General features: G+C 49.0%; 1 protein-coding gene across 1 annotated transcript in view; it reads left to right on the top strand.

Moving 5' to 3' along the window:
• Positions 1-1,814: 1,814 nt before the first annotated feature.
• Positions 1,815-13,455, top strand: part of LOC105540139 (beta-adducin) — a gene marked incomplete at its 3' end in the record, with an annotated part of 32,508 nt that continues 20,867 nt past the window's right edge. The window contains exons 1-3 of the mRNA XM_011980631.1: positions 1,815-1,913; positions 6,379-6,497; positions 13,104-13,320. Coding sequence (XP_011836021.1) covers positions 13,138-13,320 — 183 coding nt within the window. The remainder of the gene's footprint in view (positions 1,914-6,378; positions 6,498-13,103; positions 13,321-13,455) is intronic.

Raw genomic sequence — 13,455 nt, 5'->3', positions numbered from 1 at the left:
AGCCCAGCCATCCTGCTAGCTCAGCACTGTCTCTGCATCACCAGGGCTTCCCCAACAACCCTTTCTTTCCTTTCATGAAGGCATGAGGTCCACATGGTTTTGTGATCAGTGGCAGAGGCTGCTGATGAGTGGGTTAAAGCCCAGTGCTGGAGCCTCGAGGTTAGGACCCCCTGGTCACTTTCATGAACCTCCACCAGATCACTGTGCCCCAGTCTTGTAATCATCTCTCTGTGAGCCGCCCCCCACGCCCCTGTCCTGGGCCTTTTGAGAAATGGGATTGCAGTTGCATCCCTTTGTGTCCCCAGTGGCGAGCCAGGTCCTGACCCATGGCAGATCTTTTAGTGGAAGGATTGTATTGAGTCCATATGAAGCAAGTCTCATAGGTGGCTGTACCCACACTGCAGTGACTGGCAGCCCTGGAAGTGCAGGTGGGTGACCCACCACCAGCTGTCACCACTGCAGCCCACCTGTCCTCTTGAGGGGCCAGTGGATCTTCTATACCTAAAAGCTCAGCTCACTTTGTCAGAGCGAGTCCCAGAGGTGCCTACTCTCTCCCTTGCCTCCTAATCCCCATTGCTGTGCTGGGAAAGAGCTTGGTTCTGAGCCCCGCATGCCAGAAATAGGAAGTAGAATCATCCTTTCTGGTGCTGGCCAAGTCCTCAGGGCTTCCACCAGGAATATAGAACTTGGGCTCTGGCCATTTGCTGATGTCCATTCCCCTCCCCGCCCCACTTCCTACCAGGCCCCTGGCATCTGCTCACCTTTGTTTGAATGAGGGGCAGAAAGTGTGGTGAAGTAAAAGGAGAACAGGCTCTGGAACTAGAGGGGTTCAAACCCAAGCTCTGTCGTTCACCAACTCTGCAGCCTGAATCAAGTCACCCAGGTTCCTGCAGTCTCAATTTCCTCTCCCGAAAAACCAGGATGCTGGGTCCTTCACTGCAGGGCTGGGCATAGCACTGGGCACTTATTGGAGTTTCACAGCTTTTGTGGATGGAATAATGTCTTTCTTCAGGATCTAACTCAGGACCTTGGTCCTCATAATGTGCACCCAAGGTTTCCAGTCTCCCTTCCCAAAAAGCGTTGAACCCATTCATTTCTGATCACCTCGGCGTTCATTGTCAGGGCCCTGTAGTGTGTTGGCCTTAATAGTGAATTACATATCTGCATATATGTGCATGTATCTGTGCATGTTTCATTTACATGCATGTTTTTCATGAATACAAACATGACTGTGGGCCTCTAGCAGGCAGGGCCATGTCTCGTTTCTCCCAGCCATCTTCCCTCTCACATCAATTCCAGTTCTTGCTCATTCCTGGGCAACAACAGATACTTGACAAATTAACTGTTGATTTAGTTAGCGGGTATGGGAATGATTCCAAGTCCGTAAGAAAGAATACTCAGTCCATTCATTCCCCAACAGTCTAATTCCGGGATAGAAGAACAGAAAAGCATTGCCTCCCAGCTATTAGGTTTGAGGCTGTTTGCTGGAGGGCTTTTAAAATTCACTGGACTTCACTAGGAATGTTTGCACCAGGGATGCCCAGAAATAAGTAACTTACGGGGCCTGCAGCAGTGAAGGGGTTAAAGGATTCTTCCAACTAAGATGGACATAGACTTTACCCTCGCTGTCCTGCCTCTTTCTTTCTTCTTTACAACTATTTTTGGCTTAAATGATCACAGCAGTTAATACATAATCTAGAACTTTGTAAAACTCAGAAGTATTTGAAGAAATGATGATAAGCTTTCCCTATAATCCCACTGGCCAGAGGCATGAGCTTTCTCTCTATCTGAACACATCAGGCAGGGTGTGGTCCAGTCCCTTATTCAACCGTCTTCATTTATTCTGCAAAAGTAGCAGCAGCTCAGCCCTGAGCGTCTCCTGTCTCACTTGTGGGAGTCTCATTCAGGGATCGGTGAGTCTGGCTTCTGACTTCAAGCCTAAGTCCTGGAACAAATGCTACACTGTCCTTGTTGGGAGCTGACCCGTAGGACCAGGGCCTGGGGCTTTCAGAGGCCAGGACAGCTGACAGACCCATAGCCATGGCTGTTGGGGAGCACCTGGGAAGTGGCAGCTTGTGTCTTTCCACTTTGAGCTCTGGGTGCTGAGCCACACAGACTGTCTCTTCCTGTCTGGAGACTCCCCCACTGAAGTGGCAGGAGACAGCGCCTGCCTCTGCTCAGGGCACATGAAGCTTAGGTTGATTTTAACAAAAAGTCAGACAACTCGGGCATCTGTTACTCCCCTTATAGACCTTTGTTTCTCTTATAGCCACAAGGAACGATCCATAGAAATGCGATTTCATACTCCAGTGGTTACATGTACTTGGTCTTCAGTGGGACAGGGAAGAAGATGCTTGGTGACAGGAAGCACGTCTCGTGATGTGTAGTCTCCAGCTGCCATCCTACCAGGGCGAATCCCAAGCAGGGACCCTGCTGAGAGGCTGCAGAGGTGTGAGGAAGTGAGCTGGCCAGGCTGAGAGGGAGCTCCTGGGCTCCTCTGTGCAGAGAGGAGGGTCCCAGGCAAGAGAGGTGAGGGGGTGCTCAAGGGAGGAGATGAGAGAGAGAGAGAGGGCAGGGCTGAACATGGGAGAGCCAAAGGGGTTGCTGTGTGTGTTGTGTGGTATGTAATATTACCTTCTTCTCTGTCTCCCCATAATTAATGTCAGATTTATTAATGTAAGAGTTGCAGTCTGTTGCTGGGTTCTGCCTCAAGTTAGGCAAGAAGGGTGGCTGAGGGGCCAGCCACTGGGTTATATACCAAGACAAGAGGTGATTTGGGCACTGAGGCACCTGCCATGCACTCCTCCATGAACACTCAGCACCTTAGCCTTCAGGGTCTGTCTCCTCACACTGTATCATGAGCTCCCCTCAGGCCTCACTTGCCGCTGGGACCTCAGGGCTGGACAGGGCTGCTTTGTTAAGTGGGCCCAGCTCTTCCCAATTTACCTTCAACTAACATTTGTTCAGCACCTAACTGGCACCAGGCTCTATTGCAACAGGGAGGATAGAGAAATGCAGAGACACAGGCCGCCTGCCAGGAGCTCACGGTAATAGATTGTTGCTGCCGGGCTGCAAGTGGAATGGAAGAGGCAAGTAAAAGTGATGTGAGAGCCCAGGGCGGGGGTGTAGGGGGCAGGCTTCCAGAGGAGAGGACACCTGAGCTGCAGGGAGGAGGTGAAGAGAGGAGGGTGTTCCTGGCAGACTCCAGCCCCAACCAAGAATCTGCTTTGTGCCTCTTGGGTCCTGGGAATAGCCCCTGGAGAGCGAGGCAAATGCAGAGAGGTCAGGGGGCTGGGAGTAGAGGTGTCATCTGAGTCTCAGCCTCATCCTACAGGGTAGCTGTCCTCAAGGAGAAGGGGCTGGGCAGAGGGAAAAATGCACAGCTCCCAGCTGGGCATCAATGGGCTTGGATTGTTAACATGGGGTGTGCATTTGGTTTGACAAAGCCCGTTCAGATTTAACATTTTATATTTGGAAAATGTGAAAAGTATACCTGCCATTTTGGTAATAAAGGCTAAATTTGATTAGGTTTTGGTTGGAAAAGCAGGGCTTTAAAGAACAACAACAAAAAAAAGTTAAGGAACACTGCCCCTGGCGACAGAGATGGATTTTTAGCAGGGCAGTGTCAGGCATGGGCCAGGAAAGACTGTGGACCAGAGATCATTAAAGGATGGAGAGATGGAGGCATGATTCAGGGCCTGGCACTGCGGGTGGAGAGATATTTAGGACATAAAACCAGAGACCTTAGTGACCAATTAAATGTGCAGGGCAAATTGAGGGAGTCAAGGTGGGATTCCATGGTGGGATGCCTGGTTGGTAGGGGGCAGAGAGGAGGGGGCGGGGGAGGCTGTGGTGTGGGGTAGGCAGGAGTGATGGTCCGTTTGCAGGTTGACTTTTAAAGAGGCTGCAGGACACAGGAGTAGGCAAAGTTCCCTGAGTGTTTTAATGTCCGGGCTCACAGTCCAGAGCAGCCAACAAGGACTAGAATGCACTGCCCTAACTCCTGCTGCCTCACAGCCCAGCGTGATTGCACACCAAGAGCAGGGGGCCGGTGGCTCTGAGGGGGCTGTGCCTCTGGTGCTCTCTGAACCACCCAGGGGATGTCAGGCATCTGTTTTCACTACATGGGGCACCGTGGCTCACACTGTCCCTTGCATCTCCGCTCTGCCTGAGGGATGTGGGGGCTGGAAGCTGGAGAGAGCTAGGTTCTCAAAGCATGTGCTGGGAAGCTGAAGGCTGCACAAGGGGTGATGCTGTGCTTGGTACAGCAGCTTCAGCAGGCTCAGAGGGTTCTGTCTGGCCAGGATTATCTAAATTCCCCCAGGACAGCAGCTGGGGCCTCACTAGAGCAGCCCTGGCATTAGGCCTCTTTCTCTTCCTTCTCTCATTAAAGCTTGCTGATCTGGTGCCTGTCTTGCCTGCTCAGCCCAACTCCACGATCAGAAATTTGACAGTTTCATTGCCACAGGACAATGGTTTCTAGATAATACATTTGCCTCAAATACCTCTCAGGACTATTTTCATTTTAATCAGGGCATAACACCATAACCCAAGGAATGTGCTCTGATGGGGAATTTCAGCAGCAGTGGGGGTTGAGGTGGGAATTATTTTGTTCACTGTATATTTACACTGGGGATAAATGTTTGCTTTCTTACAGGAATGGTGCAGGCTACTTCTGGGGGCAAAGGATTAATTCTATTAGTAAACACACAAAAAAGCTGAGATTCTGAAAATTCAAATCTTAGCAGGTTATGGCCACAGGGCAGCCTCAGACCTTCTGGGGAAGGGGAGGAAGCTGGTGCTTGAGGCTGCAAGATTGGTCCTTAAGGAGGGCAGTGGAGATACATCAGCAAACCCCACCATTGGAGAGAGGCAGCATCAAGTGGTGGCTGGGACCCTGTTCTAGTTAAAAATAGAACCTTTTGGAGAAAGACCTCAGTCGGCACTGGATGTGCAGCGCGCAGAGTCTCGCTCTTAGAAGCAACTTACAAGTTCCTAAGTAGAATCGTGAGCATCAGGACTGGGCTCAGGGACCATCCAGGCACTGAAACACTGAGCCCCAGGCCCCCTGGCTGGATTGAGGAGGAGGCTGAGCCTTAGTGGGTGTGCAGGTGTCCTGGATTCCCACAGGCACATTGTACCTACCAAGATGAGTTTTCCTTGTCCCTCATTGGTGGGACGAGTCTCTCCGAATGGCTCCACTCTGGACAGCACTGGGTCAGGGATGGACCTGAGCTGCCAGTGAGCCAGAGCCATGGGCAGGCGGCGGTAGGGTGGGGGTGGTCAGGGATGCTGCCAGCCCTGGATGAGACAGCCCCCAGCAGCTCTGGGTCAGAACAACAGGATGTCCAAGTGAAAATGGAAAATGATCACTTGTCATCACTTGTCTTTATTTTTAAACATTTTGACAATTAATGCTTTGAAGACCTTGATTCCTAGGAGTTTTAGACTAGTAACTCACCCTAGTTTGTAAGGTATTAACAACTTTATATTCCTCCTTAGTAGTACTTTAGAATCTATTATCCAGGTATTCGCTGGGGCCTTTCTTCCCCTCGAACTCTAGGTGAAATGGCCTTGAATTCACCCATGGACAGCCTGTGCAAATCTAAAACTCTCCCATTTTCCTGGGATGCAGTATTCTTCAGGCTGCTTCTGCGTCTTGGACTGCATCCAAACATCACTCACATTAGCATCTGTGAGTTTAGCAGCTGTTAGTGAAGTGTTTTGGGGGTCTTAGGAATGGAGATCCTCCCAGCTCAGCAACTAGCAACCCCGTCTGGGCTCGTGCAGGAGTTCCACATTCTGCACCCTCCACTAGGCCAGGGCAACTGCTGTCCCTGGAGGCCTTGCCAGTCAGGACTCAGCAAAGAGATTATCCAATTCTTTTCTTTAAAAGGAATTTTTATCCCAATTGTAAAGATAATGCAGCTTTCTTTACCTTTTTTTTTGAGACAGAGTCTCACTCTGTCCCCCAGGCTGGAGTGTAGTGGCGTGATCTCGGCTCACTGCAACCTCCACCTCCCGGGTTCAAGCAATTCTCCTGCCTCAGCCTCCCGAGTAGCTGGGAGTATAGGCACCCACCACGATGCCCGACTAATTTTTGTACTTTTGGTAGAACGCGGTTGCACCATGTTGGCCAGGATGGTCCCGATCTCTTGATCTCGTGATCCCCCCACCTTGGCCTCCCAAAGTGCTGGGATTACAGACATGAGCTACTGCACCCGGCCTCTTTACCTTTTTAAAGGCATAATTTGCTTTTAAAATAAAAATTTGTTTCAAGTTCATTTTAAGGAATTTCCCAGAAGCTCTTATAAATCAGGTAAAGAGTCATGGTGGTGCAGGCAAGGCTCTGACACTTGTTGTGTTTGTGTGTTGCAGTTTCCACCTGGATGTTTGAGGTTGTGTAGATGTGGCCGGCACCCTTGAGAGTGGAACTGGGGGGTGCAGACTGAACACTGAACGGAAGGAGCCTTGGACAGGGCTGGGCCAGTCTCTCGGTAAGTAAGCAGCAGTTTCTGGCAGTGATGGGGGTGACGCACACTTTTTGGTTGGGCCCATCACATGAGGTGCAGACAAGGCCCTTTGCATGAGGATGAGCTTCCAGACACTCAGGTCGTTGCCATGAACTCCCCTTATCCTGCTGACTCAAGACCTACCACAGAACCTGAAGGACCTTAGAAGTCACTAGTCCTCTCCCTGCCTGTGACTCAGCAAAGACAGAAGCCCCTTTACAGCATCCTGTGCTCACTCTGACTCCCAGCAGAGACAACTCCCCACCTGACAAGACAGCCTGTTCCACCTTCCCATTACTGAGCAGCTCCTGCCCTTAGGAAGTTCTCCCCTGTGCCCTCAGCTGCAATCTGCCTGTCTGTAAAAACCACCTGGTTTCCTAGTTCTGGCCTCTGAGGTTCTAGAGAACCAGCCTAATCCTTCTTCCACATGGCAGCCCAGCAGATGTTCTGGGGCAGAATGATGGAGTGGAGAAGTGCAGGATGTGGGGCTAGAGACAAACCTGGTTGAAATCCTGATTCCACTGTTACCTGTGTGACCTTGAGCAAGTTTGTTCATCTCTTTGTAATTCAGTTTCTTTATCTTTATCTTATCTTTATCTCTTTTTTTTTTTTTTTTTTTTTTTTTTTGAGACAGGGTCTCCCTCTTTCACCTAGGCTGGAGTGCAGTGGTGTGATCTCAGCTCATTGCAACCTCTGCCTCCCAGGTTCTCCTGCCTCAGCCTCCCAAGTAGCTGGGACTACAGATGCATGCCACCATGCCCAGCTAATTTTTGTATTTTTAATAGAGACGGGGTTTCACCATGTTGGCCAGGCTGGTCTCACACTGATCCACCCGCCTCGGCCTCCCAAAATGCTGGGATTACAGACATGAGCCACTGCACCCAGCCTATCTTTATTTTGTTTAAGTAAAACTGGAACAATAATATCGACCTCATAGATTGGTCCTGGGGATGAAAATACATCATGAATAAAAAGTTGCTTGGTAATATTATGTCACCAATTCCCTGTCATCAGCTGGCTGTCCTACAATTCAACTCAATTCTGACATGCACTACCCCGAGTTGAAGGGCACACAAGCTAACTACTACAGGGTAAAGGACAAAGTCATGAATATGACCATCCCCACCTCAGGCACCAGCCACAAGTGGGGTCCCCAGGTCACCCACACTTCCAACTGACTTGGCTATAAATTTAGGAGTTCCCGTTACCCCTCTTCAGGTTCAATAATTCATTAGAATGAGTCACAGAACTCACCGAAAGCATGGTACTTGCAATCATATTTCAAAGTGTCCAACTCTGGAACACCCACGTGGAAGAGATGCATCCATAGGTCAGGGTGTAAGGTGAGGCACACAGAGCTTCTGTGCTCTCTCCTGTGGAATCCAGGCACACCACTTGCCCAGCACATCAATGTGTTCACCAACCAGGAAGTTCCCCAACACCTTGGAGTCCAGAGATTTTTTTAAAAAATCAAGGGGCGTTTGTTACAGAGGCATGAGTGGTTAAATCATTTGCCACTTGTCTGGACTCAATCTCTAGCCCCTCTCCGTGCTTTGGAAGTGGTGGGGTGGGGGGGCAGTGGGGGTGGAGCTGATGCTACAGGCTTCTAATCATGTGCTTGGATTTTCTGAGGTGGCTAGACACTTCCTTGAAACTAAGGGCCTATTATACGTCACCTTATTAGTATAAACTCAGGTTCAGTTGAAAGGCGCTCGTGATGAATAACAAAAGACATTCCTACTGTCTTTTGGGCATTTTAGGAATTCCAAAGGTTTTTGAAACTCTGTGCCAGGAACCAGGGACAAAGACCAGATATAGTCTTTCTTATATCACACCTGGCTCATCACACGCTGGTCTCTGATCTCCAGCATCCTGCTTAGCTTCTTTTTTGTGATACCGAGGTTGACCTGTTCCCACTCTCTGGTTGGGAAACTGGACATTCTCAGTCTTTTTCTGGATGTTCTTCTTTTTGTCAATATAGCTCAAGATTGAATTAGTTTTTTAGACTAAAACACATAATTACAGTTATTTAGTGTGCACCTGTTTATAATTGAATCACAAGCCTCTCATTACTTGAATTCCTAATGCTAAGATGACTTAAGCCCTGAAATCACACATAATAAGAGTAAATAGTTAATAGCACTTGCTATATGTATCAAGCCCTGTTTTAAATACTCTACATACATTAACTTCACTAATCCTCACAAGTACCTTTCAAGGTAGTTAATTTACTACAGTCCCCATTTTATATGTGGGGAAACGGAGGCACAGAGCAGTTAAATAACTAGCTCAAGATTACACAGATAATAAGTGGCACAGCTGAGATTTGAACCCAGATGGTCTTGTTCCAGAGTCTCTGCTTTTAATTGCTAAGCCATTCTGCACATAACTTTTTGGAGACAGAAGGAAGGAGCACAAGAGGATGCCTCTGATTCACAAAGCCAAAGGCTTGACCCAGGCCCCTGTTGTGATGGTGATGGAGTCAGGGCTTCCATGTCCTACACCACCCCCATCGGAGTACCTCTGGAGCAACCCTCTGGGGCTGGGCTCTAAGAAGGGAAGGCAGGCCTGGGGCATAGTGGTGTGAGCTCCTGTCCATCAGGCCCAGAGCTTCTTGGTTCTTTGCACTTCAGAGAGGGCAGAGCTACTTCACAGCCTTCACAGACCAGTTGCTGGGAAATGGAACCGCTCCATGGGGAAGGGGAGATGGTCAACCTTTTCCTGCCTGGATGAAAAAGGGTTTATGCCAGGAAGGCTCAGTACAAGGCTGTGCTGGCCAAAATGATCCCAGTCCCAGAGAAGCTGAGAGTTCAGTTGGCTTGGAGCCTGGAGTCCTAGGGAGCACAGGGGGCTCACATGCCTATGCTCACATCCAGTGTACTCGCTGGGGAAGGGGAGTTGCTTGTTGCTGTTTTAAAAATAACATCAAAGGTTCAGGGCTTTGAAAGCACCAGAGAGAATTAATTTACTATGATGAGTCACTAAACAGAGAAGGAATGGGGTTCGATGAGGTGATGTCTCTGGAAGAGTTTTGTTCTGCAGTGCTGCCTGCCCAGAAGAATCTGGGTGGGGGCCATATGTCTGTGTGGCTCCAATGCAGTCCCATTATGTTTGACTTTGTCATCCCTTCTTATCTTCAAGGTCCAGGGATGAGGTTGGGTGTGAGCATGAGAGAGGTGAAATATTCTTAACTAACCCCATGCACATGGGATTGACTGGAATCCACAAAGCCAATGTGTGTTCTTTGCAGATGTTTCTCTATTGGCATCTGACTTGTGGGAGAGGCTCTGGGGGAAAGCAGGAAGGTCTCTTGCTCCAGGAAACCCAGATCCTCCATCCTTCTGCCTTTATTACATGAATGTATCTGTCTCCAACTCAGGTAAATCATAATGTCAGAGCTGGAAGGGACCCCAGAGGTGATTCGGTTCATTTTCTCATTTAGAGCTGGGCAAAGTGAGACCCAGAGAGAGGTAATGACTTGCCCAAGCCCATGCAGCTACTAAGTGACACATAGGGGCAAGACTGTGGGTCCCTGGACTTCTAGTCTAGAGCTCAGTCCACCAGCAACATCCCTGACTCAATCACTCTTTTTCCATTCAGATGAAAGGAAAGGGTCTGGATTTAAATGTTGCTAAGTATAACAACTATTCTAGCAGCCTGCCAAATCTGTTCCAAAATCTTTCTTTACAGAATCTTTTTTTTTTTGGCTGCCACTCCCAGCAGACCCCTTCCCCTACCTCCAACCCTTCATCTCCATCTCCTATTACCAAATATTTTGTCAACACTGCTGGTAAGTGTGGTGCTGGTTGAGGGAAATCAGGTAAGGGCTTTCATAAGAAGATGACTAACTAGTGGAATGATTAAGATCATAGGTCCTGGTTTGGCAGCTTTGCAGAAGCGGGCCATGGTGGCATTTGGAGCACTCCCACTGCCTGTTAAGAGAAAAATTTTAGGCAAATTAAACTTAACAGAGTTTGAGCAAAGCATGATTCAGGAACTGGGGAGCCCTCAGAACCAGAATGGTTTCTGAGTGCCTCTGAGACTGCCACATGATTGGATACATTTATGGACAGAAAAAGGAAAGTGACCTACAGAAAATGGAAGTGAGATACAGACACGGCTGGATTGGTTCAGACATGGCTGGATTGGTTACGGCTCTGTGTTTGCTTTATTGGAACAGTGTTTGAATAGTTGGCTACCTGTGATTGGTGGAAACTCAGCTGCTGTGGTTGGCTAAGACTCAGCTACTTGTCACAAGAGTAGGTTACAGTCTATTACACATCAGTTTATTATACGTGGAAAAGCCCTTAGGCTACACTTAAAATATGTAAGGAGGCAGCTTTAGGCCAAACTTAATGTAACATGTTCCAGGCCAAGTGTATGATGGGAGGTGGTGGTTTGAATGAGAGGAGGGGCCAAGACAGCTATGGGAAGTGGCCTGTGGTGTGGCAGTCAGACATGTGAGGTTTTGTGCCATCTTATGTCCAACTGGCTAGAAATGGCCAACACCTGAAATGGACACTTTCCATTACATGTTGCAACCAGTAACATCTAAACTATAGCTATTTCAACCCTGGCTGCTCATTAGGGATTAGGGAGCTTCTGAAAATCCTGATGTCCAGGTCATACCTCAGACTAATTATATTAGAATATCTGGTATCAATAGTTTTTAAAGTTCCCAAGGTGATGCTATTGTGCACTCTAGGTTGAGAACCACTGCTCTAGGCTGAGGGCTCAGACCAGCAGCTGATCCTTGAGGAACTCTGTCCATGTGCCTTCCCTTGAATGAACTTTTTGCCTTTTCCCTAAAGGAAGAATGCAAACAAGAACAACAAGAAACCATCTGTGTATTCTGGGCTGATGGAATGGCCTCCCACTGTCCTCCAAGCTTATCTATGGCATCATTCTCCCCTCACCCCACCCAGAGAGATTGCAAGGGTAGAGGGTGGAGTTCTGATAGAATGTGGAAGAAGAGGTTACAGGCAGCTCAGGGACAACAAGAATATGCTTTACTGGACATCAGCAAAGTCTCCTTTGTAATGAGTTTCTGACCAGAATCAAGGGTAGGCTGGGGCCAATAGGACTGCTGGAGCAAGGCTGGAGGGAGTCAGGACCGGCCAGCCACAGGCAAAGGGCAGATCAGGACCCGGGAGGCCAAGAGCCTTCTCCCAAAGAACAAGAGAGCACGCCATCTCCTCATGGAATGGGAGCCCATGGAGGTAAAGCAAGGGAGTGGCAGGTTATGGATAAGAACCCAGGTGTCCTGGTCCCTTGTAATGCTCTTTTATTTGTATCTCCACATGTATGTTAAAAAGCTAATTATTGTTCAGCCAAAGTACATGCTGCCTTCTGCTGAGAAGAGAATCGGCCAGCAGGGAGAAGGCCAACGCTCTGTAAGGCCACCCTGTGTGTTGAAGGGGCAGAGCACTGACTTAAAGGCCTTGCAGTGCTGACACAGGAAGGGAGATGGGCTTGACCAAACTCCCACAGCCGGGAAGTGAAGCCCGGAACCGCAGGCTTACTCTTCAGAAGGGCTCCAAGATAGCAACAGAAAACATTTCTTCATTCATCATTCACACATTTTAAAAAGCATGCTTGATTAGAAAAAATCCACGGCTTTCCCGCAGCTTGACTCTCCAGAGGCTGTCATGGTCCGTGCTCCAGGGAGTAGGTTTACACACAGCATGTGGGGATCTGGCAGCCGGGCAGCACAGCACCCTGCAAACCTTAGTTGTTGTTTCTCAACATGAGTTGAGTGGGATTGAAGAGAAAATAATTTTCCATTAATAAAGTTGCATACCTCTTTTTACACTTGAAATGAGAATCTGATTCTGCATTAAGACAAGTTTCACAGAAACAGATTCACCAATAAATTCCTTTCCACGGGCCAGAGCAAAGTTTAAGTTGTAAAGAAAAGCACTGGGCGAAGTGCTTCCCACATTTTAGTAGTTCCCATGCTCTTGTAGTAGTAGTTTCAGTAGGCCCTGTTTGATACTAATGTTCTTTTGTGAATTTCCCACCATAACTTTTTTTTCTTCTTAGTTCTGGGGTACGTGTGCAGGATGTGCAGGTTTGATACATAGGTAAATGTGTGCCACGGTGGTTTGCTGCGCCTGTCAACCCATCACCTAGGTATTAAGCCCAGCATGCAGTAGCTATTTCCGCCATAATTTTTGAGGGGCCTTCTTAGAGGGTTTCCATTTTAGATGAAGTACTAATTTCCAGTAAGTAGCTTACCACTACATAGGTGTGCATCACAGAAATGCTCAACAAGGTCTGCAGGTCATGTTTGCATTCGGGGAACTCTCTACTCCAAGCCAAGTGGAACCATTTAAGCGCTGGCTAGTTGGGGAAGGGAGTGGATACCTGAACCCATGTTTTTACTTAGTCTCATGGCACAGCAGCGCTCCTATAGATGGATATATGGGGCCGCTGCCGGCGTCCTGCCCTCCTCCCCAGGCTCTGCCTCTACTATCCTGGGAATAGCCGCACCCCACTGAGAATCCAACCGAACCCAGTCCTGTTCTCTGGGAAGCGGGTACCCCGATGGGGAGCACCAACCAACTGCATACCCTCTCCGCTTCTCTGTAGGGTTCCAGGAGCGGATTGCAAACCCACCGGGAAAATGAGCGAAGAGACGGTCCCTGAGGCTGCCTCGCCGCCGCCCCCGCAGGGGCAGCCTTACTTTGACCGCTTCTCAGAGGATGACCCCGAGTACATGCGTCTTCGCAACCAGGCAGCAGACCTGCGGCAGGACTTCAACCTAATGGAGCAGAAGAAGCGCGTCACCATGATCCTGCAGAGTCCTGTGAGTGGGGCTGACCCGGACGGGAGAGGGCGCAGGAGGCGCTGGCTCTTCAGGGCATATACCCACGCGAAAGATGAGTAACTCCTCTTCCCCTTGCTCAGGGTCGGTAGAAATGTAAGCCCACTGAGCAAGACG

This window comes from Mandrillus leucophaeus, unplaced genomic scaffold, assembly GCF_000951045.1.
Source record: "Mandrillus leucophaeus isolate KB7577 unplaced genomic scaffold, Mleu.le_1.0 Scaffold216, whole genome shotgun sequence".
Lineage (NCBI taxonomy): Eukaryota > Metazoa > Chordata > Mammalia > Primates > Cercopithecidae > Mandrillus > Mandrillus leucophaeus.
Note: the sequence above shows the minus strand (reverse complement) of the source record. Positions and strands in the feature narration are given on the sequence as shown.